The 26,321-nt window shown below is 39.3% G+C and overlaps 2 protein-coding genes across 3 annotated transcripts in view; one reads left to right on the top strand and one right to left on the bottom strand.

The window, feature by feature from the left end:
* LOC124643783 (acetyl-CoA carboxylase) overlaps positions 1–26,321 on the top strand; it is an 89,672-nt gene that overhangs the window by 56,804 nt on the left and 6,547 nt on the right. For both annotated transcript variants that reach the window (XM_047182876.1, XM_047182878.1), the window contains 21 exons: positions 6,946–7,085; positions 7,426–7,636; positions 8,901–8,993; positions 9,465–9,625; positions 10,723–10,903; positions 12,166–12,281; positions 12,694–12,814; positions 13,996–14,092; positions 14,823–14,929; positions 15,355–15,456; positions 16,582–16,684; positions 17,288–17,388; positions 17,901–18,071; positions 20,288–20,507; positions 20,932–21,070; positions 21,925–22,138; positions 22,499–22,685; positions 23,071–23,198; positions 23,783–23,897; positions 24,343–24,520; positions 25,814–25,929. In XM_047182876.1, the coding sequence (XP_047038832.1) occupies positions 6,946–7,085; positions 7,426–7,636; positions 8,901–8,993; positions 9,465–9,625; positions 10,723–10,903; positions 12,166–12,281; positions 12,694–12,814; positions 13,996–14,092; positions 14,823–14,929; positions 15,355–15,456; positions 16,582–16,684; positions 17,288–17,388; positions 17,901–18,071; positions 20,288–20,507; positions 20,932–21,070; positions 21,925–22,138; positions 22,499–22,685; positions 23,071–23,198; positions 23,783–23,897; positions 24,343–24,520; positions 25,814–25,929 (3,001 nt within the window). The remainder of the gene's footprint in view (positions 1–6,945; positions 7,086–7,425; positions 7,637–8,900; positions 8,994–9,464; positions 9,626–10,722; positions 10,904–12,165; positions 12,282–12,693; positions 12,815–13,995; positions 14,093–14,822; positions 14,930–15,354; positions 15,457–16,581; positions 16,685–17,287; positions 17,389–17,900; positions 18,072–20,287; positions 20,508–20,931; positions 21,071–21,924; positions 22,139–22,498; positions 22,686–23,070; positions 23,199–23,782; positions 23,898–24,342; positions 24,521–25,813; positions 25,930–26,321) is intronic.
* On the bottom strand, positions 33–5,650 carry LOC124643784 (odorant receptor 85c-like). Its single transcript, XM_047182879.1, has 9 exons — positions 5,436–5,650; positions 4,913–5,049; positions 4,258–4,397; positions 3,314–3,491; positions 2,629–2,834; positions 2,307–2,406; positions 2,034–2,129; positions 392–550; positions 33–120 (listed from the first exon to the last, which is right to left on the bottom strand). Exons 1-9 carry the CDS (start codon positions 5,554–5,556, stop codon positions 76–78), a joined length of 1,182 nt encoding a protein of 393 aa, XP_047038835.1. The 5' UTR covers positions 5,557–5,650; the 3' UTR covers positions 33–75.

Here is a 26,321-nt window from a genome sequence, read left to right on the forward strand (position 1 = left end):
CATAAACAAATATGTGTTGTATATTAAAATAATGTTAAGTGCTAAAAGTAGAACGATTTCAATAAGTAAACGGCTTTACGATCTCAGCAGGGTAAACATTGAGTATGATGTTTGTAGTATCTGAAACAGACAGAAAGACAATATGTGTATCATTAATATTAATAGGTAAAAGTTATAATTTTGCGCAAAAATGTTTAAATCCCTCGTTCACTCACAGACTCTTCTCCTCTATCTCCCTTCCTCCCCCTCTTTTTTCTTTCTCTCTTTTTTTCTCTCCCTTCTCTCACAGAAATGTTCTACATGAACGAGTAGTTATGATAAAAACACATACGTACCTATTATATTAATACCAGAAGAGAGATTATTTTATTTATGAGTGAACATTACGTACTGATAAGAACAGCTCCATATCAAACGCCATCATGTTGAAGGCGGTGATCTCGTTGGGCACTTGAGCGCGCGCTATCATGAACACTATCATCTTCCTCACTCGCTCGTCATCCACCCGCTCCCAGCCGGAGCAGTAGAAACGGTTTGAGGTTTCCATTGACTGAAAACCAAAGAAACTTTTATTCAAAATAATACTGTGCTTTCTCTGCACAACCCAAGTAGACCGCTAGAGAATGCCTAAGGTGTTAAGTCCGCCATTGTACATTATGTACAAAAAGCATTAAATATAATGAATAAAACCGAAAAAATCATTTATTCAAACTTGGCTGCAAGACAGCACTTTTTGAACGTCAGAAATTTACATAAGACAGCCCCCAAAACGCCCACCTTTCACTACTTCCTATGTGTTATTGCTGGGAAGAAGAAGTGGCGCAACAAACTCCCCAGCAACACATGTCTGTCTGTAGGTTGGAAGAACCTTAAATATTGTTTGATATAGAAATTTGTATACAATGTAAGACAATATGCAATATTGATTTACAATATCAGTAACCTAATACCTTCTCCCATGTCTGAGAAATACTATACTAAAAACCGCATCTTAATCGGTCTTATATTAGGGGTTAAAGTATGAAATTGCCGTTTTATTTAGTAGGTTTTTGAATTGCCATAGAGTCTTCATGGTTTGAGGTTTTCGAATGAAACTTTTTTCAAATGGTTTCTGTGATGTTCTTCTTTTAAAAAATGAGAATAATTTGATTATCGATGTTCAATTATTTTTGCTATTCAACATAAACAAGAAAGATCGATAATTTGAGTAATTTTTGAATATGAGTTCCGACGCGGAAGTAAACGGCAGAAACAGTCCGCAATATCAATGCTGCATTTGAAGAGGTGTCTGCTAATGAACGCACCGTGCGATTTTGGATTAAACGCTTTCGTGGTGGAAACTTCGACTTGAAGAACGAGCCACGAGGAAGACCGCCTCACAGGTTATTAACGAGGAATTAAGAGAGACGGTGAAAGCCGATCCTAGTCAAACTACCCAGATACCCAGCCGAACACCGAATAATGTTGAAAAAATTAGCAGTAAAACAGCCACGACTCATGAATCGACCTTCACCGTTATTGCTCCATGACAACGCGAGACCTCAAACAGCAAGAGAAACCGTTTTAACTCTTCAGGAACTGCAGTTGGAAACTATTCGTCTTCCTCCATATTCAGTAGACCTTGCTCTAACGGACTACCATTTTTTTGTGATTTGGACCATTATCTGCGTGACAAGAAGTTTTCTTCCCAAGAGGCAGAACAAAATTCTTTCACACAGTTTGTGCAGTCTAGATCCTCAGAGTTCTTTTTTTCGTTCTTTAGATATTCATTACAAATCGGCAATTTCATACTTTAACCCCTATTATTAGTAGCAGAATGCCCGCTATGGTTAAAAGTGCTATTGTGATTCAATTTTGACATTATTAACTTAGCAGAATCGAGCCCCAGGGCGAACAGAGTTTTTTTTTTGTCAGTTAAAAATGTGGATAGGCAACCTAAACTAAGACTGAGAAAGAAAATCTGTGGAAGAAGTCCACAGCCAGCTTTCTTTTAAACAGATTACCACTACCCACTTAAATAGTGAATAGCTTACCATAGCTTTTAACTTAGCCGCGTAACGGCAAGGCAAGTAAATGTGTACCACGGCTCCATACACGAATATCATGTAACGGATATCAAAACCATATCCCTGAGGAAATAAAAATACACAAAAATATTACAAAGAAAATAATCAGTCCACCCCTGTCACAGTCGGCCGAAAAGTAAAAAAAAAATAAAAGAAGACCGCGTCTAAATTGTTATAATTTATACCCATGCAAAACCAGGGCTAATCGCTGGAATTTGTAATAAAAAAAAAAAATCATACCTCAGTGATATGATACAAACACGTGCATATTTGTATCATTGTCGCTATAAATATAATTCCCAGCCATATGTTGAAAGTATCCTGAATCAAATCTACATATCTGTAAAGTAATTTTACTATATTAGAAATATGCATCTCTCTCGGGTCGTGTCGGATTACCGTCCCATCGAGCTATGAGAGTGAAGGAATAGTGAGTGCACCTGTGTCCAAGCAAATGCTTGTGCACTATAATATGTCCTGCGCAGTTGGCTGATCTCCTTATATGAGAACAGCCGCCGTAGCCGATAATCGGCTAGGAGGACATCAGCTCCCTCAATCTTACCTGAACATCCGACACTGTTCTCTAATCACAGCTATGACCCTGCCATAGACCTCCTCTTTATCAGCCATCATGGCTTCTTCCAAAGCCTTGCAGTATAACTCCATCTTCAGGCACGCGTGGTTCACGCATAGACCGAAGAAGCCGTCGTAACCCGTGAAGTTTACTACGTATAGTATAGCTGCGTAGAACATGTAGACGAATAGTAGCTGGAAATTTAAATATTGTGGTTTTAAAGAAATAATTAAAAAGAAAAAACACGCTTTTTAAATGTATGTAAAATCCAAAAATATAGTCGTTCGTGAAGATGTCCATTTATTTATTGTCACTAACGTTGTATACGAAGGATTGACATTTGGGAAAAGATCATACTATTTCTGCCTCTAACTAAAGCGTGAAATGGTTTACATAGTTTACTTTCCAGGTATTAAAAATTACTATCATTTAGTTAGACTTTTCGAACAAGTCCAAACACAGCTATGATACGATGTTCCATCATGAAGTTCCAGTTCATATCTTCCGTCTCCATCATCAGATCAGTTCGACAGTACCATATTATTATATTGTCATCAGAATTACAAGCAACCTTCTCCCTTTGAAGCTTTTGAAATACCTACATTTTTCTTCTTACAATTACACTAATATATTGCTGGCTATATATTAAAATAGTAACATTTTATAATTTTACCTCAAAATAAGGCGACTCAAATCTCTCCTCCGGCTCCTTAGAGAACGGCTTTTCCAAATCATGTATCATATACTTAGTAGGCTCAGACTTAAACATGAAGTTATAAATATTCAACACTATAGCCATTACTGGAAACGTCATGACACACGTCGTCACGAGGCATGCCCAGAGTCTCTCGCTGTAAGGTGAGTATAGACTACTAGCCGTTTTCCCGCGGTTTCACCCGCGTCCCGTGGGAGCTACTGCCCGCACCGGGATAAAATATAGCCTATGTTACTCGCAGATAATATAGCTTTCTAATGGTGAAAGAATATTTAAAATAGGTCCAGTAGTTTTTGAGTTTATCCATTACAACCAAACAAACAAACAAAGTTTTCCTCTTTATAATATTAGTATAGACCACATTTACTTGTATCAGAACAACGAGCCGCTCCATGATAATGTTCTAGTGTATCATCCTTTTACGAACTAAACGTCGAGCACGCTCGCCTTTTTGTTACAAACCAACGAGCATATTGGTATAACATTTCGTCGAGCGTGTTGGTGTAACATTTCGCCGAGCCACGACGCTAAACGCAGCACACGCAACTTGTAGGTCCAACATTTCAAAAAAGAATGAACGCAAGGTACAACGATATGTTGGTAAATGCACACTCGTGAGCTTTGGAAACCGAGCTGTATTGTACCAGTCTAACCAAGGGCTATTGGGTTGCCCGATTAACTGGGTTGAAGGGGTCAGATAGGGCAGTCGCTCCTTGTAAAGCACTAGTACCCAGCTACATCCGGTTAGACTGGAAGCTGACCCCAACATAGTTGGGAAAAAGGCTCGGAGGATGATGATGGTTACATTACTTAGAAATTCTTTGGAAACCAAGCTGTATTGTACCATTCGCAAGAACGTTACATTCAGAAATGCTCCAGAAAATGTTGTAGTGTATACTCACCTGTATATTTGACAGTTCCTGATAGAAGCGCGCGCTATATCTTTGTAAGTTTCAGCGACTGTGTTAAACATGTAGTGGTCTCTATCGAATTCGTCTAGGATTTGCTTTGCTTGGACGCGTTTGTGGTACATTAGAATCATCTGTAAATGAGGTGGTTTTTACTCCTAGTAAAAAAAAAATGAGGACAACTACCTGTTTCACCCCCGTCCTAGCGAAAATTCTTCTCGAAAAAGACAAAATATAGTCTTTGTTACTGGGGGGATAGTGGAGATAGTGGAGCTTCCCACCAGTAAAAGATTTTTTCAAATCAGTTCAATACTTTCAGTACCTTAAGGGTGCAAACAAACAATAAATGTTATTATTATATTGGTGAAGATGCTTATCCACGCCGTTTCACTTAGTTTCACCACGTCCCTACTGATCGGATAAAACATAGTCTATCAGGAATAGTGTAGCTTCCCAACGGTGATTTTTTTTCTAAAGCAATGCTTTCAGAGCCTCAATAAACAAAACATTGTAGTAATAAACAAAAAACACCTCTTTATTTTGCATTGGAAGGTCGTAATTAAAATAAATAATGTGATACTAGCTATTTACTGGAGTAGCACAGTATCGGCGAAAATGAATGTATGATGTAATAGTCTTAGTTTTTTACCTTAAAGAATCCGCCCAAGAAAGGTCCGACAACAGTGCTATGTCTGATAATGTTAACAATATCGCCATTGGTCCAGCACTTGTACATATCTAGGAAGATCATGATCGCTACTGGCGCCACCGTTGCTATGAGTATTGCTGTTAAAATATAAAATATTTTAGTAAGATAAGGAAAGAGTTAGGAAGAACGAATAGAAAGCTTTACATATCAAGGCTCTGATTCATCAACAAAATAAACGTTGACTATGCATTCACGTTCATATTTCAAACTGAACAGTTCCGGTCCAAATTATGTTTTCTGGGAAAATAGGTTTTTTTTTAATTCTAATCATTGCCTATACAAAAAATGAAATCGGACTCTTTTTAAACACGCCTGTTTATCTTTGTGTAAATAATACTCTCAACGCTTATTTTCTTGCGGACTGGCTGTGTAGTGTAATTTTCCAACTGTAGAAAAACTTCAATAGTTTTGAAGCCTTTAAAAAAAATACTCTTTATAATATTATCATGAAAGAGGTACTTACGTATACTGAAAAGTCTCCACTTCTCAGTCCTAGGATTCGGATATATCATAGCGATACAGAGAGAAAATGTTATCACTCTGTATGTCTCATGAAATGGCTTGAATTCTAGTTCTTCGTCCATTTTTGACACAGAAAGTTCTAGAATGCACGAGCTACAATTTGTCCAAATTCTTCAATAGATTTTAAACTTTATCTCGAAAATATAAGGTTCAATGTTGACTGGGAAATTCTTACAGATTGACAGATAAGGAGTCTTGCTAGAAATAATGAATTTGAGATGAGGGAAATCACCTAGGTTTTAAGTTCTTTTCGAAGAGCAGCGAAATATTAAAAAAGTTATAAACGTGTGCTTGAATGTCGGAATGGAAATCAAAATGAATTACAAATGTAATGGAGTAATTGGCAGTCGTTATCCATCCTTACCAATGGTATTTATGCGAAAGTAAATCTGTCTGTCTGTCGCGCTTCCATGCCAAAACTACTGAAATTGTATACAAAATTTCAGATCAATACGTTAAAGACATTTGGTTCAAAATTGAGTGACAAGACATTTTACATAGGTACATTTTGCAAGTTATGTAAAAGCTTGTGAAATGGACGACAGCTACATGGTAGCTCAATAAGTTAAGAGAAACCGAAAAAACACGACTAGTATTACAATCCCTACTAAGATTATAAATGCGAAAGTATCTCTGTCTGTCTGTCATGCTTTCACGTCTGTGAACTTATTTCAATAAAATTTTGGTACAGAGATAGAGTGTACCTTGAGAAAGAACATAGGATAGTTTTTATCCCGGAATTCTGAAGAATTCTTTTGGAAACGCGATATAACCGAACTATACGCGGACGAAGCCGCGTGCGGAAGCTAGTTAAAAAGAAGTTACTTCTATGTTTCTTTCTGTTCAAAAGAAATGCCCGCGGCGTTAAGCTTTGAAGTGTAATTGATTAAATTAATCAGTCAATTAGGTCTTTTATTTTGTAATCGGTTGTGATTTGCCTAATTAGAAGAATTCCTTTGTGAATTAAACTTTCTTTAATAGGCTAATTACGATATTATTGCTACTTATAAACTAAAAAATAAAGTTTCTGTAGTAGCTAAACTTGAAAAGTTAACCAAAATTAATATGGTATATGTTGTGTGCTATTAATCTTCTGAGAAACGTACAGTCCTCAATTATTTATATCTTGGATACATGGGCTATCAACTGAAATATTTTTTCTAATTGAACCAGTGTTTCTGATATAACGCGCTTAAATCAGAGACAAAAGTAGTGAAAAGAAAGCACGTAAATGTCGGCCCTGCGCCTGATCTCACTCCGGTGGTGTCGTCCCATCGCGCTGTGAGAGTGAAGGAATAGAAAACGCACCTATGTCTATGCAAACGCTTGTGCACTATAATATGTCCTGCACCGCTGGCTGATCTCCCTATATAAGAACAGCCACCGTGGCCGACAATCGGCTATAACGCCTTTATTTTTGCCTTGACTAATAAATGTCCATCTTCCCGCAGGTATGCAACGCGGCTCTAGAAGTTTACGTCCGTCGTGCATACACGTCGTACGACATCACTTGTCTCCAACATCTGGCTTTGTCCGGAGAGCTTGGTGTCGTGCACTTCCAGTTTATACTGCCTACTGGACATCCTAATAGGTAAGTGGTTTTTAACACGCTTAATATAAGCATATCTTAGACACCAATGACTGTGTTTCTGATGGCACGGCCAGTAAGTCTGACACCAGTCTAAGCAAGGGGTATTGGGTTGCCCGGGTTACTGGGTTGAGGAGGTCAGGCAGGACAGTCGCTTCTTGTAAAGCACTGGTACTCAGCTACATCCGCTTAGACTGGAAGCCGACCCCAACGTAGTTGGGAGATGAAATATTGCACACGCTCTGAGTTCTGATGACAATACATGACTAGTGTATTTTTTTGTTTTGAAATCATTTTTTTTACCGCACATTTATTTACGACTATCCTTTAACATCCCCAACAGGATCCCAATCAGCCAATCAGAGATCGAGCTAGCCTCCGCCTCAGACCAGGAAGGCATACCAGCAGAACTATGTACCGCGGCGATGCGCAAATGCCACCACCGCACCGGCGCGCTGGCCGCCTTCGAGAGCTTCGACCAGTTCGTGCAGTACTCCGACGAGCTGCTGGACCTGGTGCACGACTTCGCCAGCTCCGCCACTGTCCGGAGAGAGGTCAGTTCTGTGCTATTCTAGAAGATTCTAGGAGGATCTGTCCCAAAGTTGCTAGAGGTTGCAAGATTTTTCGAGAGGTATCTTGGTCCAGGAGTGTGTTAAAGGCAACTTTAGGAACTTCCTATAGTATTCTAGAAGATTCTAAGGGTATCAGCAGGTTTTACGTCATTGACTTCCCAAACGTTGTTAGATTGTTCGAGAGTTATCGTGGTCCTGAAGTGTGTTAAAGGCAACTTTAGGAGCATCGACGATCTTTAGTGTCTTAAGAGTCTGATACTCCTGATTCTATAGTGTCTTGATGGCACCTTGTCGTAGAAAATTGGGGTAAAGGAGACAGTTGCTAAATGAGATACTCCTGCTTCATCTCTAATGAGAAGGACCATTTGAAGACTTGTCAAGTTCATAAAGACGTTAGACAGTGGTGGTTAGACAGCTGGCTACGTAAGCCGGAGCAATGCGGCGCGGTGATGCGCGAGTGCCACCACCGCACCGGCGCGCTGGCCGCCTTCGAGAGCTTCGACCAGTTCGTGCAGTACTCCGACGAGCTGCTGGACCTGGTGCACGACTTCGCCAGCTCCGCCACTGTCCGGAGAGAGGTCAGTTCTGCACTGTTCTAGAAGATTCTAGGAGGATCTCTTTCAAAGTAGCTAGAGGTTGCAGGAGTGTTTGGAAGTTATCATGGTCCAGCAGTGTGTTAATGGTAACTTTAGGAGCATCGAAGGTCTTTTAGTCTCTTAAGGGTGTCTTTTAATATCTCCTCAATTAGGGAGGGGTGTTAGATTGTTCGAGAGTCGTCGTGGTCCTGGAGTGTATTAAAGGTGACTAGAAACTTCGATGGACTTTTAGTGTCTTGAGAGTCTGATACTTTTGTTTTTATCGTGTCTTTTAATAATAACTCTTCGTCGTAGAAAATGCTGCCTTAGTTGCTCACTAAATTACTCCGGCTTCGTATACAATGAGTTCGAACGTCAAGAAAGAGTTGAGTAATTCGAAAATTGTCGAGGATATTATTATACACTGTTCTCCCCTCAATAGCAGTTGAGTTGCAGCAGCGTCCGAAGACCATCGTTGCCTATGCAAATGAATTCTTAAATCTCTTCTGAAAATACTATATAAAATGGCCATGTTAAAGTTTCTATTTATTTTGCTTCATGTCGACAGTTACACAGTTTCATATAACTATATTCATCTCCCTATAAGGACGGCATGTTAATGGCTGTAAATTCAAATGATACCTGGTCTTAACGGTTTATTTTATTTGCAGGACTTGGCAGCGTTGCAGGAAGGCAGCGAGAGCAGGGACAGCACGAGCATCAATGTCGGCAGTGACTTCAAGCCTGCTGATGCTGATAATGAGGTGAATATCAATGATTTTCATATAGGAAAGAGTAGAAGGGTTCAGATTTAAAACTTCTACTGCGATTTCAACTTTCATTTAACGCTTTTAACCTCCATATTCAAAATAGAAAATTCTTCAGATAAATATTTTGTTATGTACTTTTCACTATGTAACCCAGAAATCATAGTTATCCGTAACACAATTTTATTTGGGGTCGGCGCAGCATATTTTCTTCTTCCATACTCAGTAAAAGAAAAACAATATATTAATTCTGTAACGTCAAACTTTGTAATCACACTCTCGAAATTTGCAAAAACTGGGGCATTACAAAACAACTAATTACATATCAATTTAATGGAAACTTTTGAGCACGGGTTGGCACTGGACGCAGGCCGCTTCCTATCGGTCCTTTTAGAAATCAATGGCCAATGTTCTTATGGCTTAAATAATGTTGAAAAGCATATATCAACCACATTATTTTCCCCACAGGCCCCCCTAGAACCGATCCACATCCTAATGATAGGCGTCCGCGACTCGGGCGAGTCGGACGACAGCGCGGTGTCGCGTCGCTTCGGCAACTTCTGTCGCGCGCACCGACACGAGCTGCATCAGAAGCGAGTGCGACGCATCACCTTCATGCTGCTTATCAAGTGAGATTTTAGATTAATTGACCATCATTTTAGGAAAAGGTGTCGTTTAGGATATAAGGGTATTTTCGGGTATTTCCAGCCCAGAGTCAGATTGTCAGAATAAGGTATATTTTTGATACTTTTCGCCAAAGCGAATGTAATGTGTACTTGTGTCTACTTATTTGCAAACAGATTGAGCGGTGAGATATGCTGTACTTAATGTAACCTAACTAAACACCTGTAATACGACTGTATCACGGAATCTCGAAGTTCAAAATGCCGAAGTACTGAAGCCATAAAGTACACAACATCTCAATCAAGGTCTCAATACAACCTCACAACAATGTGGACCTCAATACAATGTTAGGTGGGTGGGTGGTTGGTGGGAAAGGCTCGGCAAATAATGATGAATAAATGTGAACCACGACAGAAATCGAAAACAAAGTCGTGGAATAACAACATAAGATCTCGTAGATTTAACATAAGTACATTAAAGCAATGCATTTTTTACTGGAAATTGATCAAAATACGATATTTAAAGCATTTCTGGTTGATATTACCAATTACCGCAGATACCGTAATTTTAAACCCTTCGATATTAGGTACTTCGGTGTCACAAACTTTCGATATTCCGTACATCCGGATTCAGAACAATCGCAATCACGTACTTCGCTATAACAAACTTTCGATATTCCGTACATCGGTATCATGAACATTCGCAATTCAGTACTTCGATGTAGCGTACATTCTAAGTCACGTGCATCGACCTTGTGTACTTTATGGCTTCAGTACTTCGGCATTTTGAACTTCGAGATTCCGTGATACAGTCCTGTAATACCGTGTCTCTGCAAATAAAGATTCTTATTCTTCATTAATTTTTTAAACCTGTGGGTGGTGTAAGCCATTTTAGGTTACCTGCAGCTGTATGGTCGTATTACATGCTTGTAACACTCACGCAATTAAACGTATTCCCTTTCTGTTCTAAATATAAAATATTTCATCTGGATACCCGAAATGCTAAAGATACATTTGGTTCTTCTACTCTAAGCGAAGCCAAAACTGCCCAAATTTGACCCTCTTTTATTTTCTTTTAATCAATAATTTAATATTTTTTCCAGACGCCAATTCCCCAAGTTCTTCACGTTCCGTGCCCGCAACGACTTCACGGAAGACACGATCTACCGTCACTTGGAGCCAGCGTCGGCCTTCCAACTCGAGCTGTACCGCATGAGGAGTTACGAACTCGAAGCCTTGCCTACTAGCAACCAGAAGATGCACCTGTATCTTGGAAAGGCTAAGGTAAGACATCATGAAGCTGGTGAAGTCAACTCTTTGCTGAACAGTGTGGAGAGTTGAGAAACCATTATCATCTGGCTAGCCTTTTCCCAACTATGTTGAGGTCGGCTTCCAATCTTATTGGGTACAGCTGGGTACCAGTGTTTTACATGGAATAACTGTCTATCTGACCTCTAGAATCCAGTTATTTACGGTAAGACTGGTTGTCGAATTGTGTGGCTTATGACTATAGTTCGGCCATTCAGAGAATGCGTTCCTGACACGTCGCGATTGAACTGACGACGTAACTTTGCAATGGCGTTGCAGTTACGATAAAAATATTTTTGCTGGTTGTTTACCGTTTTAACAATTGAGGAGCATTAAAACAACATTATTATATCAATAATCAATGAATGTTATAATTTTGTGCCAAACTGAATGTCAAATAACTTGGTAAACAATATTTTTCTAAATCTATACTGCGCTATTACAAGGTTATGTCAGCGGTTTATATTTTGTAGTGCTGTGCTAAAAATAACAGGCAAGTATCGTAATCTGTTCTTATACAGTTATAATATAAAATAATACGTTTTGATTTTCTTTTAAGAATTGGAAAATAATGGACTATAAGACTTAATTATAACTTTTATGAAAAATAAAAATAAAACTATGACCAAACCGCATTTTTATACTTAGATTAAAAATGGTAACCCCAAATGGCGTTATGGGCCGCCATTTTGTGACGCTAAAACAGTCGTCCGTTGTCGTTTCGTGCGCATAGACCACGTTTTTCAAGTGTTTTCGATCTGTTTTTATTTGATTACCCGGCTTTTGTTAGACCGAGATATCAGGATTGATTCTGTTATTGATAATAATATAATTATACATGTAGGCGAAGATGATGATGAAGACACCACCTCCTCAAGCAAATCGGAGTCTGATTAATATTCTGTTCGCACATTCAATTCAATGTACTTGTAACAAAGAATAAATAAAACAATTTTATTATATGAATATTACCTTTTTTTGGTTTCCACTTAAATAACTAAAATATAAAACAAATGATTCCGCCAATTTAAAACGAAAATAATCTTAAAATAATGCGGCGGTTCATTTTGAAGGAACGGTAACGAACTCAGTGTTATGTTGTGCCCATCACTAGTCGTGACTAACTGATAGGTGTCAGGAACGCATTCTCTGAACGGCCGAAGTATAAGTCATCAGCTTGACAGTTTGCTATCGCCCAAAAAACATTTCTAATATTATCCACATTTCTTTGTGTTCAGGTGAAGAAGGGCCAAGAGGTGACCGACTACCGGTTCTTCATCCGCTCCATCATCAGACATCAAGATCTCATCACCAAAGAAGCCAGTTTCGAATACCTGCAGAATGAAGGAGAAAGGTACAGTAGCGTTAATTCACAGTAGGCTGAAAAACAGCACTTTTTGAATGTCATTACCTGAGACATATGTACCACAAAAATGCCCACCCTTCACCACTTCCTGTGTTTTTGCTGGGAAGAAGAAGTGGCGCAACGAACTCCCCAGCATTACATGTCTTTGGTTTGATTAATCTTAATACAAAAGGATTTCATGCATTATAATATACTTTATAAAAATAATACAGATTTATGTTATCTTGTCCCATCGTGCCATGAGAGTGAAGAATGAAGGAATAGTGAGTGCACCTGTGTCTGCGCAAATGCTTGTGCTTTATAATGTCCTGCGCAGCTGGCTGATCTCCTTATATGAGAATAGCTGCCGTGGCCTGCTAAAAAGCCATTATTATTAAGATCATGGTATATTCCTCTACAGGGTACTTCTAGAAGCCATGGATGAGTTAGAGGTGGCATTCTCCCACCCTCTCGCTAAGAGGACGGATTGTAATCACATCTTCCTCAATTTCGGACCTACTGTCATTATGGACCCTGCTAAGGTAAGCTTATACTATTTGTAGAATAATTTCAAAAAAATATTGACTCTTACAATTCTCGCCAAATTGAAGTTTCTTTTCTGAGTGGATTCTTCCTGCACCAGGATTAAATAAAAAGCTTTGTTACATCAGCTATTTCTAACCAGCTAGTGAGAGTTCCTTCAAGACGGTCCAGCCATTTCAGAGATAACTTGGAACTAAGAGACACAAACGAAAATTGAAACAAAAAATATTTAATATAATATGTGTATTTTTTATATATTGTCCATCAATAAAGTGGCTATCCAAACTAATATTATAAATGCGAAAGTAACTCTGTCTGTCTGTCTGTCTGTCTGTCTTTCTGGTCTTTCTGTCTGTCTGTCTGTCTTTTCTTCACGCCTAAACTACTGAACCGATTTGTGTGAAATTTGGTACAGACATAGTTTGAAACTTGAGAAAGGGCATAGGATAGTTTTTATTACAAAAAATAAAAATAAAATTTATTACGGACATACAGTGCCATCTATTGGTCAAATGTCGAGCTGTTCCTATGCTCCATAGATCATCATCCTCCGAGCCTTTTTCCCAATCATGTTGGGGTCGGCTTCCAGTCTAACCGGATTCAGCTGAGTACCAGTGCTTTACAAGAAGCGACTGCCTATCTGACCTCCTCAACCCAGTTACCCGGGCAACCCGATACCCCTTGGTTAGACTGGTGTCAGACTTACTGGCTTCTGACTACCCGTAACGACTGATCCTATGCTCCATAGATAGATGGCGTTAATCGCGCAATGGTGTCATTACACGTGTTCGGTTCATGTTATTGTTTTAATTCATCGGAAAATCCATCAGAAAAATGTAAACGGGCAAAACTACCCATGCTAAAAATGCGATAATAACTCTGTCTATCTGTCTTTCCGTCACGCCTAAACTACTGAACCGATTTGAATGAAATTTGGTACAGACATAGTTTGGAACTCGAGAAAGGACATAGGATAGTTTTTATCCCAAAAATCCTGCGGGAGCGGGAACTTCTCAAAAATCCCGCGAGATCGGGAACTATGTGGGTAAAACCAAAAATCTGCCGGAAGTCACTATTCCACGCGAACGAAGTCGCGGGCAAAAGCTAGTTTTATTATAATTTACAGACACTCCAATAATACCCATTTACATGTACAAAATAATATTGTGTTTGTTTGTAGATCGAAGAATCGGTGCTTGGTATGGTGATGCGTTACGGTCCTCGTCTATGGAAACTCAGGGTCCTACAAGCTGAGATCAGATTTACGCTGCGTATTGGTAAGTTTCTATTTTTTTTTTCGTTAAAAGTTACAAATATATGTGCAGAAAATGAGAATCATGTCAGTTTTGGTATAATCATGCAATGGTATATTTATGTGTTTCCGTCCGGATTCAATGTGGTAAATTATCTGTCACTTGCCTTTCCAAGCTTTTAATCTAGCACAATATGAAGTTGTATAGCCTACTTCAATCAATAGTTTACTCATTGCTAAAAGAATTTTTGAAATCAATATTACCTGAGAAATAAACAGACTACAAATTATATCAGTTACAGTTACAGTTTCAGTTACAGCCTTTTTATCGTCCCACTGCTGGGCACAGGCCTCCTCTCTCATGGAGAAGGATTGAGCATTAATCACCACGCTTGCTCAATGCGGGTTGGTGATTTCAGACTATATAGTCCAGGTTTCCTCAAGATGTTTTCCTTCACCTTTTTATCAGCCATTGGTGTCTAAGATATACTTAGAAAGTACATACAAACTTAGAAAAGTTGCATTGGTACTTGCCTGACCTGGATTCGAACCCGCGCCCTCATACTCGAGAGGTTGGTTCTTTGCCCACTAGGCCACCACGACTTTTTTTAAATTATATCAGCTTGTTCATTATAGATAAACCGTTTTTTATTTTATTTCGAACATAATTTACCAACAATTAGCTTACCATTAAATAAGTTAAACGCAAGTAAAAAAATACTGTATTTGTTAACGTCTTCATTTCACACAATCAGGTCCTGGAGCGCCCACGAAGAACGTTCGTCTCTGCCTGTCAAACGGTTCCGGCTATTCTCTAGACATCTACACTTATGAAGAGGTTTCCGACCCTAAGATTGGTGTGGTAAGTAAAATATAATTAAATTAATAGTTTTGCATCAACATCATATGCCTAGGGGTCGGTTTCAGTAAAAATGTCTACACAAAGTAAAAGGTGTTCGTGCAACCTTTAACTGGCGGTTTTCTGCGGTTCCACCCTGATTTTAACTTTCAGCAGCCGGATAAAAATCTGCCTACGTATAAATTTCATATACAGCTATATTTTTTTCTTCGTTAAATTTTCTGATAATGACCGTTTTGCCATTTAATTTACATCAAAATTACCCAAAAAAATTAGTACTTACCAAATTATATCGAATACACATAAAACAGTCATAAAATTCTCTGTATGCAATTTAGTCATCGTCGTGTCAGTCGAAAGACGACCACTGCTGGAATACTTTGCTTTGAATTAACGAAATGTCAACTAAACAATATTTTTATCCACAGATAATGTTCCAATCATTCGGCCCCAGACAAGGTCCGATGCACGGCCTACCAATCTCAACGCCGTACGTCACCAAAGATTATCTGCAGCAGAAGAGGTTCTTGGTAAGTCTTTATCTGTCTAGCCTTTTAATGAGGGTCTTCTCAATTTTTTCTGCCACAGGGTGGCGCCACGTATACGTCTGGTCCAAACAGCTGTCAAATAGTATGGAATTGTAGGGTCCGAACTTATTGTTTATTGAAATTCTGTTATATTGGAAGTGTTATTGATTTTATTATGGACTACGGTCAGAATAAGGTTTCCGAACTAAAAATTGAGCTAAGAGAGAGGGTGCAAAAGTCACTGGTACTAAGGAAAAGCTTGTTGAAAAATTTGTTAACACAATATGATTTAGTTTTTTTTATTTACTCAACCGCAATAGTAAAACAAAAATGCAGTGCTTTAATTATAAAATAATAAAAAAAAACACTAAAATCGTTCACTATTCATAGTAAAGATAAGCACTTTGACAGTTATCTGGACCTGACGACTCGGTGCTGCCACCTCGTGGACGCCATTTTAGAAAACCCTCATTATCCAATTTCTGGCTTTTGACTACCCATACCGACTGTCAAATGTGTTTAAATAACAGCCTATAGTTTATCGTGCCCTCCCAAATACGGAGGAACTCGTCATGATAAGATGGCCACCTACCAATGGACCGAATGCGTCAAACGTTGCTTAGCCTTACGATCGGTCGCCTCGTGCGACTTATAAACTGCAAATAAACGCCTGAAGTGATTCAGAAATTGAAACATATTTCTAAACTTTTAGAAGCTCCAATAAAAGCTTGTTCATAAAGTTTTTTTTTTAATAAAAAAAAACGGTTGTCTGTAAAGTCGGTTTACTGACGATAGTCGAACGTGACAACGTCATAAGAAATTGATCGTCAGATGTCGAACGTTGCCAACGCGGAGGCCGATCGTGCCTCTTTGTTGCTCGTTGGGTGCTCTCGCTTGTACTTCAAGCCTTAAACGGAACGCCTCAGAGCGAGGTAACGCCGCATGAGTCATGTTTTTTCGTGTGTGCAGCCGGCTCCATCGATTTATAAGACGTTGTCACGTCAAAAAAAAGTTAAACTTGGTTTTATAAAAAATACAAATAAGGGTATACATGGAATATAGAAAGCAAATCGATAGATGTAATTTATAAATGCGCAATAAATTAATATTGCTCATTTCTTCTTTCAGGCAACTTCACAAGGTACAACATACGTATATGATATACCGGATATGTTCAGACAAATGGTGGAGAGGAGATGGCGCGAGTGTATCGAAGAGGGCAGCGTTGATGGTAATAATAATAATTATTTGTTTATATTATTCTTGCTTATCAAGTTTTTCCAGCATCTTGAAGGAATAAAGGATGACTATCTGACTAGACTTTTCCCAACTATGTACTGCTGAGTACCAGTGATTTACAAGGATCAACTGCCTATCTGATCTCCATAATCCAGCTACTCGGGTAACACGATACCAGAAAGTCTACAGAAATAAGTCTTACAATAAGAGGTTGTCAGACTTTCTGTCCTTGGCCTGCTCCAAAATATTCAAATGGCCTCTGGTTCTAATGACCTGTGCTATTACTTAGCCATGAACTAATTAGGATAATTATGGTATATGAAAACATTGTTGAAAGGTTCTTCCAACCTACAGACAGACATGTGTTGCTGGGGAGTTTGTTGCGCCACTTCTTCTTCCCAGCAATAACACATAGGAAGTGGTGAAGGGCGGGCGTTTTGCGGGCTGTCTTATGTAAATATTGACGTGCTGTTTTTATAGCCAAGTTGGAATAAATTATTTTTGAAAAAAAATATTTATTATTAACTTTTTTACAGTTTTTTAGTTTACTAAATATGCTATGGAAAAGCTTGCTAATACGTAAATCTCTTCACAGGACCACCGCCAGACAATGTGATGACATCAGTGGAGCTGGTTGTGGAAGCTGATGGTGAGAGAAGAGTTGTGGAAGTCACCAGGCTACCCGGACAGAATAATGTGAGTTTTTTACTAATTGACTTGTCAATAAAAGGGTTCTTATTTCGACCGTGTACTACATTGTTTTTAAGTTTCTGTGTTTTATTTGCTTTTGTATTGACGTCTAAAAATACATAACAAAATCGTGATATGTAATTTGAAATTATTTGAAATGGTTTAGAGAAATATTTGCAATTTTATCACCAGTATTATAAAGAGGTTAAAAACATTTTTAACATTAAAAAAATATATATTGATTTAATATTCCAAATAAAAAAGTTTATTTCATTCAAAGTTTACTACTATGACAGTTGGTCATCTCACATGAAATAAAGTACCTACGTCCTTTTAACTGCAAAATTATTAACTATAAAAGCATACCAAATTGACAAAATACACCATGTACCAATTTTAACCGACTTCTTAAAGAGAAAGAGCTTATAAATTGGAATGTTTGTATTTTTTTTTTCAAACGAAATATTAACAAATAAATAATTCGTAACTTATTTCTAACTCTATATTTCTTTACCCAGGTCGGCATGGTAGCGTGGCGTCTAACCCTGTTCACGCCGGAATGCCCCGACGGCCGTGACATTATACTCATAGCCAACGACTTGACTTACTACATGGGGTCGTTTGGACCCCAGGAAGATTGGGTCTATTATAAGGCCTCGGTGTACGCTAGAGAGTTGAAGATACCTAGGGTAAGTTCTTCTTTAATTTGACATTTTAAGTGATTTTTTTGCCAGTACCGAGAACTCTTAGGGTGCGTCCACATCTGGCGAATGTGCCGCGAATGCGCAGCTCGCGAGCCGATTGCGACCTGCCCGCGAGCTGCGCGCGTGCAGTCACTGCAATAGTTCGGTGCTTGTCTTTAGCGCAACTCACGCAAGGCTCGTATAGAGCGCGCGAGCGGCGCGCGATCTGCGCGCACTCAGTTCTCGCCCTTACAGTTCCGTTTATTATTTAATAAAGAGCGCGTCGCGCGCCGCCTGCGCGCCGCTCGCGTGCGGCGCTTAGGTCGCGCGCGAGCTGCGCGCGGGCCAAGCAGAAGCGGCGCACGAACAAAATGCACGCGCGCAGCTCGCGGACAGCGAGCAAACGGCTCGCGAGCTGCACATTCGCCAGATGTGGACGCACCCTTATAATGCATAGAAATCTGTCTAGGCATTCAATAATTAATGCAGAATAAGATATGCAAAAATAAAATTAATATGTACTCCTTTGATCTTTAATTTGAATAGAGTTATGTACTTAGATTTTGTAAAAGGAACTATGTCACACACACCCAGATAATATTATACAACGTTATTTTTTGTTTATGCGAAACCTGATACACCTATCTAGTATTTTTATGTAAAGAATCTATGTACGAAATTTCAAAACCGTATCATGAAAAATCACAAAGTTATAAGCTTGTTAAGTTACAGGACTGTCCGTAAAAATACATAATCACCACAAAACGCACACATGCCGCGCAACGCGATAGCACTGTGCGCTCGCGCCCGCTATGACCTTTGACCTTGACCTTTGTTGTGCGAGAATAAATACTTATTTGTGGTGTCCAACATTCAAAGTTTTTTAGATAATTTTGGGAAAAAATATAACATGGTGTAAAAACTATTGGAATCGATTCAGTTACTGATTCTGAACAAACTATATTCAGGTTTCGCACAAACAAAAAATAACGCTGTATATCCACAAATCAAATATTATCTAATACTAGTTTCCGGCACCGGTTTCACCCGCGTCCCATGGGAATTACGTTGCTAACCTCAATAAAAGTAACACATTACTATCCTTCTTCGATAACACCAAAATATTTTTTCTAATTAGTTCCTGACATTAGCGCGTTGAAGCAAACAAACATACAAAGATTATAGTTCGGCCATTCAGAGAATGCGTTCCTGACACGTCGCGATTGAACTGACGACGTAACTTTGCAATGGCGTTGCAGTTACGATAAAAATATTTTTGCTGGTTGTTTACCGTTTTAACAATTGAGGAGCATTAAAACAACATTATTATATCAATAATCAATGAATGTTATAATTTTGTGCCAAACTGAGTGTCAAATAACTTGGTAAACAATATTTTTCTAAATCTATACTGCGCTATTACAAGGTTATGTCAGCGGTTTATATTTTGTAGTGCTGTGCTAAAAATAACAGGCAAGTATCGTAATCTGTTCTTATACAGTTATAATATAAAATAATACCTTTTGATTTTCTTTTTACTTTTATGAAATATAAAAATAAAACTATGACCAAACCGCATTTTTATACTTAGATTAAAAATGGTAACCCCAAATGGCGTTATGGGCCGCCATTTTGTGACGCTAAAACAGTCGTCCGTTGTCGTTTCGTGCGCATAGACCACGTTTTTCAAGTGTTTTCGATCTGTTTTTATTTGATTACCCGGCTTTTGTTAGACCGAGATATCAGGATTGATTCTGTTATTGATAATAATATAATTATACATGTAGGCGAAGATGATGATGAAGACACCACCTCCTCAAGCAAATCGGAGTCTGATTAATATTCTGTTCGCACATTCAATTCAATGTACTTGTAACAAAGAATAAATAAAACAATTTTATTATATGAATATTACCTTTTTTTGGTTTCCACTTAAATAACTAAAATATAAAACAAATGATTCCGCCAATTTAAAACGAAAATAATCTTAAAATAATGCGGCGGTTCATTTTGAAGGAACGGTAACGAACTCAGTGTTATGTTGTGCCCATCACTAGTCGTGACTAACTGATAGGTGTCAGGAACGCATTCTCTGAACGGCCGAAGTATAAAATATGTATAGATAGATCAGAACTGTTACCAAAAAAATCCTTATATACAGACAAACTTTCACACCCATAATATTAATTTCAAATAACTAACAATTTCAAAAACATTCACAGATATACATAAGCGTAAACTCCGGTGCTCGTATCGGAGTGGCCGAAGAAGTCAAATCCGAATTCAACGTCGCCTGGTTAGACTCCGAGAGACCCGACAGGGGGTTCAAGTATCTCTACTTGACCCCCGAGTCGTATTCTAAGCTGGGACCCCTGGGGTCTGTGAAGACTACGCTCATTGAGGACGAGGGAGAGTCGAGATATAAGATCACTGATATTATTGGTAAGTTTTTTTTGCAAGCTAGTGTAATGTTGCAAAGATAAATTAAAAATGAAATCTCATATGGCTCTCTAATAAAACCTTTGTGGCTCGGATAGGGTTTTTTTTTAAATATTGCATAACTTTACCTATAGTTTGTAAAGGTCAATCAAAATCCATCTAGCATTTTTGGCTTGAAATATGAATAAATATGTACATGTTATTAAAATAATTTTAATTTTTAAATTATTTTTAAAAAATTTACTCAATTTTACGATTTTGATTTTCATCATAGCATTTGTCAGGTTTAGAAGGTTTTTAGGATTATTGCATTTGATTATAATGTTTTGAAAGCAGTTTTCATTAAATAGCTGACCCGAAAAACTTTAAACCTTCCCTGTGCCTCTACAAATATTTAATTTATTTATAAAATGACCTTCTCCCCCAGGCAAAGAAGACGGTCTCGGCGTAGAATGTCTTCGCGACGCCGGTCTCATCGCGGGCGAGACTGCGCAGGCGTACGAAGATATTGTCACCATATCTATAGTTACCTGCCGAGCTATCGGTATCGGCTCTTATGTTGTCAGGTATGTGGTAATAATAGTTTAGAGGTATATCTGTGTACTCGTCGTGGCCTAGTGGGTAAAGAACCAACCTCTTAAGTATGAGAGCGCGGGGTCGACTCCAGGTCAGATTTGTATGTACTTTCTAAGTACATCTTGGACACCAATGACTGTGTTTCGGATGGCACGTTAAACTGTAGGTCCCGGCTGTCATTGAACATCCTCGGCAGTCGTTACGCGGAGTCAGGAGCCAAATATCATCTCTCGAGCCTTTTCCCAACTATGTTGGGGTCGGCTTCCAGTGTAACTGGATGCAGCTTAATACTAGTGTCATGGACTGACTGCCTATCTGACCTCCGTAACTCAGTTACTTGTGCAAATCCTCGGTAAGACTGGTAGTCAGAATTTCTGGCGTCTGTCCATAACAACTGCCAAAGATGTCACTGACAGCCGGGGACCCACCAATATAACGTGCATTCCGAAACACAAATGAACTTGTTATAGCAATATGGTCACTGTCTAGGCTTAGACTGTTGTGTGTGTTGGATATGTGTACTAGATAGGAGCTGAAAAGAAAGACGTACTCGGAGACTTTTTAGACGTTTATTGGTTACTGTTTTCACCATTTACAAATGTTGCTAGTATACGAGGCTACTCTATACAATTCAAATATGCAAAATCGAGGCAGACGCAGACGCACTGACCGCGCGGCGCGTGGTGTAGGCACCGAGTCGTAGGGGGAGGGCGGTGCTGGTATCCGGCACTGCTGCGCGTTCACAGTCACCTATGCACAGACCTACCTTCCGAAACACTGACTTTCTTGTTAATTCCTATTGTATTTTATTTTTCTAAAATATGTTTTTTACTATCTTTCACAGATTAGGCCACCGAGTCATCCAAGTAGAATCTTCCTACATCATTCTTACCGGTTACGCGGCCCTCAACAAAGTGTTGGGCCGCGCAGTATACGCGAGTAACAACCAGCTAGGGGGTCAACAAGTCATGCATCATAACGGGGTCTCCCACGCTGTAGCCCCCACGGACTTGGAGGCTGTGAGGACCGCGTTGAGATGGCTATCGTTTGTGCCTAAGGTGAGCAAAGATTTTTTAAGGGGTCAAAAGTAAATGTTACTTTTTGGGGTCAAAAGTTGGGGCCAATTTTGAGGGCCAGTTTTGTAAGACGATGCATTAAATAAGGGGTCAACATAAAAAAGAATGTAATGACTGTAAGGTATGTTGGGGTCCAAAGTAGAGTCTACTTTTAGGGGTCAAAAGATTTGGGTAAAATTTTTGGGGGCGAAAGCTACGGTCAAATTCAGAGTGAATGCTTTAGTAATGGCTAAAACGAAAAGAAAAAAACTCAAATATGGCCTTATTAGTCACTATTAGAAGTTTCATTAAACCAAAAGTTCTTTACCCGATTGATACCAAACCCTTTACCTTTCCCCGCAGGACAAACTAAGCATGGTCCCCATAATGCGTCCGTCAGACCCCATCGACCGTCCCGTGGAGTGGGCCCCCCCCCGCGCGGCACATGACCCGCGCCTCATGCTAGCCGGTGACGCGGCTCGGGCGGGCTTCTTCGATGTCGGCAGCTGGGATGAGATCATGCAGCCTTGGGCTCAGACTGTCATTACAGGTTAGTTTTATTTGTTTGAATATAATCCTCATACTAGGAATTTCTACTTATAAACGTTCATAGCACATACCCTCACACAAAAAAAAAAAAAATACTTTTCCGTGTGACACAATAACAGTTCGTATTTTCTGTCCTAATGTTTTCAAAATAACTTTACATCTGATTTTATTGTGTGTTATAGTGTGTGTGTGAATCCAGTCCCACCTTTCTATTGTCGCCTTTCTTTCTCCGTCAGCAATTACCCCCATTTTTTTCACTTAAAACTTACGGTTATGCATATCCAAAGATGACAGAGATTTTTTTTTTACAAAATCCTAAATTTTTTATAAACATTTTTAGTTTTAATGTTACATAATTTAAATTACCTAACAATTTTGTCCCCCAGGTCGAGCCCGTCTGGGTGGTATACCAGTAGGAGTGGTGGCCGTGGAGACCAGGACTGTGGAGCTGACTCTACCCGCCGACCCAGCCAACCTGGACTCCGAGGCCAAGACCTTGCAGCAGGCTGGACAGGTTCGTTATCATCATCGCCTGAGCCTTTTGCCAACTATGTTGGGGTCGGCTTCCAGTCTAACCGGATGCAGCTGAGTACCAGTATGCTACAAGGAGCGACTGACCTTCTCAACCCAGTTACCCAGGCAACCCAATACGCCCATTTTTTTTTTCTAGTCACCAAGACAAGTTTTTTTCTAATGACAAGGAACCTGAACGCTTCGTAGTTCTTTAATAACTCCAACCGCACGTTACTTGACCAACCAGAAGGTGCCTGACCTACCTTCCATCTGGCAACTCCGTGTGCATTTAAACCAATATTTAAACCTTAGCCTATACTAATACATACTCTACTACAAATATTCTAAGACATTCTCTTCTACCATATTTACACATATCACACGCATACACACACACACACACACACACACACACACACACACCCTCACACACACACACACATTACTTCTTGTTCACAGTTTAAAGTAACAGTACTGGAAGAGCTCAGAAGTCAGGGTTTTCATAGGTTTTTTGTAAAAGAGTTTGTGAATAAACATTTTTTTTTTTTTTATATAATCTAATCTATGCTTCTCCCTTCAACACAGGTGTGGTTCCCCGACTCCGCTTACAAAACGGCTCAAGCCATCAACGACTTCTCTCGTGAAAACCTACCTATCATCATCTTTGCCAATTGGAGAGGTTTCAGTGGTGGGCAGAAAGGTAAGATTTTGATTATAACTTGTTGACACTTTCACCTGCGGTTTCACCCGCGTCTTGTAGGAAATATTTCCCGTACCCCGCTGAGGAAAACAAGTATTTATGTGCTCCTAGTATCTCAGCAATTGTTAGCAAAATCTGTTCAGTCGTTTTTGAGTTAAAACTAGTGTAATTAACAAGATAGTCCTTTTTGTTACTAGGATATTATTTTTATTGTAAATATTTGTAAATGTGTTCTGCAAATATCTACATATGCAAAAAGATTAAGATTATATGTATTTAAATAGAAATTGAAATTTAATGGAAAACCCAAGTGGTGGGTGGGTTCCCCAAGGTTTTACCCGCTTCTGACAGAGTTGCTTTAGCAATTGGGCCACATGGTCCATTTTACGGGGTAAAAACTTTTAATATATAATATAATAAATATATAATTTAATCTTTTTCACAGACATGTACGAACAAATCCTGAAATTCGGTGCTGAAATCGTCCGTGCTTTACGAGGGGCTACAGCCCCCGTCCTAGTATACATCCCGCCCGGCGCCGAGCTGCGAGGCGGCGCCTGGGCCGTCGTGGATCCTTCCGTCAACTCGCTCAGGATGGAGATGTATGCTGATCCTGACGCCAGGTCGGTACTGCATCCACATGGATAGAAAACCCCATTAAATCGCTAATTTGGAGTCAATTTCCAGCCATTTGGAGACTACCAAACTACACAGGACATATTGCCAAACAGCTAGTACTGACGTATTTAACAGCAATATAAATTTTACAAAAAAAACTTCCAAAATTAAGAGTAAAAATTGATCCTGCTTGTGATCTCTCTCCGGTGGTGTGAAATTGCCGTCCCATCGCGCTACGAGAGTGAAGGAATAGTGAGTGCACCTGTGTCCAAGCAAATGTGCCTGCACTATAATATAATATGTCCTGCGCAGCTGGCTGATCTCTTTAAATGAGAACAGGGGCCGTAGCCGATAATGGAGGACATCAGTACCAAAAATTATTTCAGGAGCTTTGGAGGGAAAGCGCGATGGATACTTTCTCATTTATAATATTGATTAAATACTGAAACACAAGTTATACCTATTATTATATAGGCACAAAGAATTAAGCAAATAATAAAATAAATAAAAAATAAAATATCCGGTCAGAGTGGAGTCGCTAGAGCAGGGTTAGCAGCCCGCTCGGAGGGTAGGTGCCTCGTGGTAAGTGGCGAGTGGGCCGGTGATGCTGGACCCACAGGGAGCGCGTGATCTACGTTTAAAGTCCGCCGAGGTATCCTCACCCTTCAGCCGCTCACGTACCTGTTGCCCCCTTGTTGCGATTTAGCGACTGATTCCCGGGGGCCCAGTAAGTGAGTTGGCGAGTCTCCACCTGCCATTTTTACGTGTATTTATTACATTGTTATCGGCAGGTGCCATAGTTCCCGTAGTTTCCCCACTCCTAGTCCATTAGTATCCCATCCCAATAGCCCTAGTAGTTTTATTCCATATTTAGCAATAGTTTAGCACAGAACCGGGGATTGTCCTTGGGTACGTTTCTATAGTGTATACAGGGATAATCGTCGGTTTTGTGTCGCCATTTCATTAAAGTTGTCTCAAAAGGGCTTCAGCGTGTTGGCTTCGGCCCCACGTTCGCCTTCCAAAAATCCGGGACTCTGTAGTCCCGTGGTCGGTTAGAGACATACAAAAAAATAAATAAATAATAAATGAAAATAAATAAAATAATAAATAAATAAGCAGTATCTTTGTACTATTGTATGTTACTTCTTCTTCTTTCGTGTGTGTTTACTGTGTGTACATAAATGGTTAAATAAAATAAATAAAAACTTATGATTATGTCTCACAGAATAAATGAATTTGAATAAATACAAATTGTTGTAAAATCAAGCAAAATACGATTTATTTATTATTGTTCACAGAGGAGGTGTGTTAGAAGCAGAGGCTATAGTCGAGGTGAAGTTCAAGCAGCGGGATATTCTCAAAACTATGCACCGTTTGGACCCTGAACTACAGAGGATTGGCGCTAGGATCTCAGGTAAAAAACAATAATGTTTAGACGCTCAGATATTACTTTATTTGCACACATATTCAAAGGAATTTTAGTTACATAAATGGTGGTTTAAACTCAACTTTGTGGTTTAAAAAAGCGACTGCCTATCTGACCTCTGACTACCAGGGCAACTCAATGCCCCTAAGCACAACTGGTTGTCAGACTTGCTGGTTTCTGACTACCCGTAACGACTCTCAAAGATGTTCACCTACTAATTTAACATCATCCTCCGAGCCTTTTCCCAATCATAGTGGGGTCGGTCGGCTTCCAGTCTAACCGGATTCAGCTGAGTACCAGTGCTTTAAAAGAAGCGACTGCCTATCTGACCTCCTCAACCCAGTTACCCGGGCAACCCGATACCCCTTGGTTAGACTGGC

Source organism: Helicoverpa zea, chromosome 28, assembly GCF_022581195.2.
Source record: "Helicoverpa zea isolate HzStark_Cry1AcR chromosome 28, ilHelZeax1.1, whole genome shotgun sequence".
Taxonomy (NCBI): domain Eukaryota; kingdom Metazoa; phylum Arthropoda; class Insecta; order Lepidoptera; family Noctuidae; genus Helicoverpa; species Helicoverpa zea.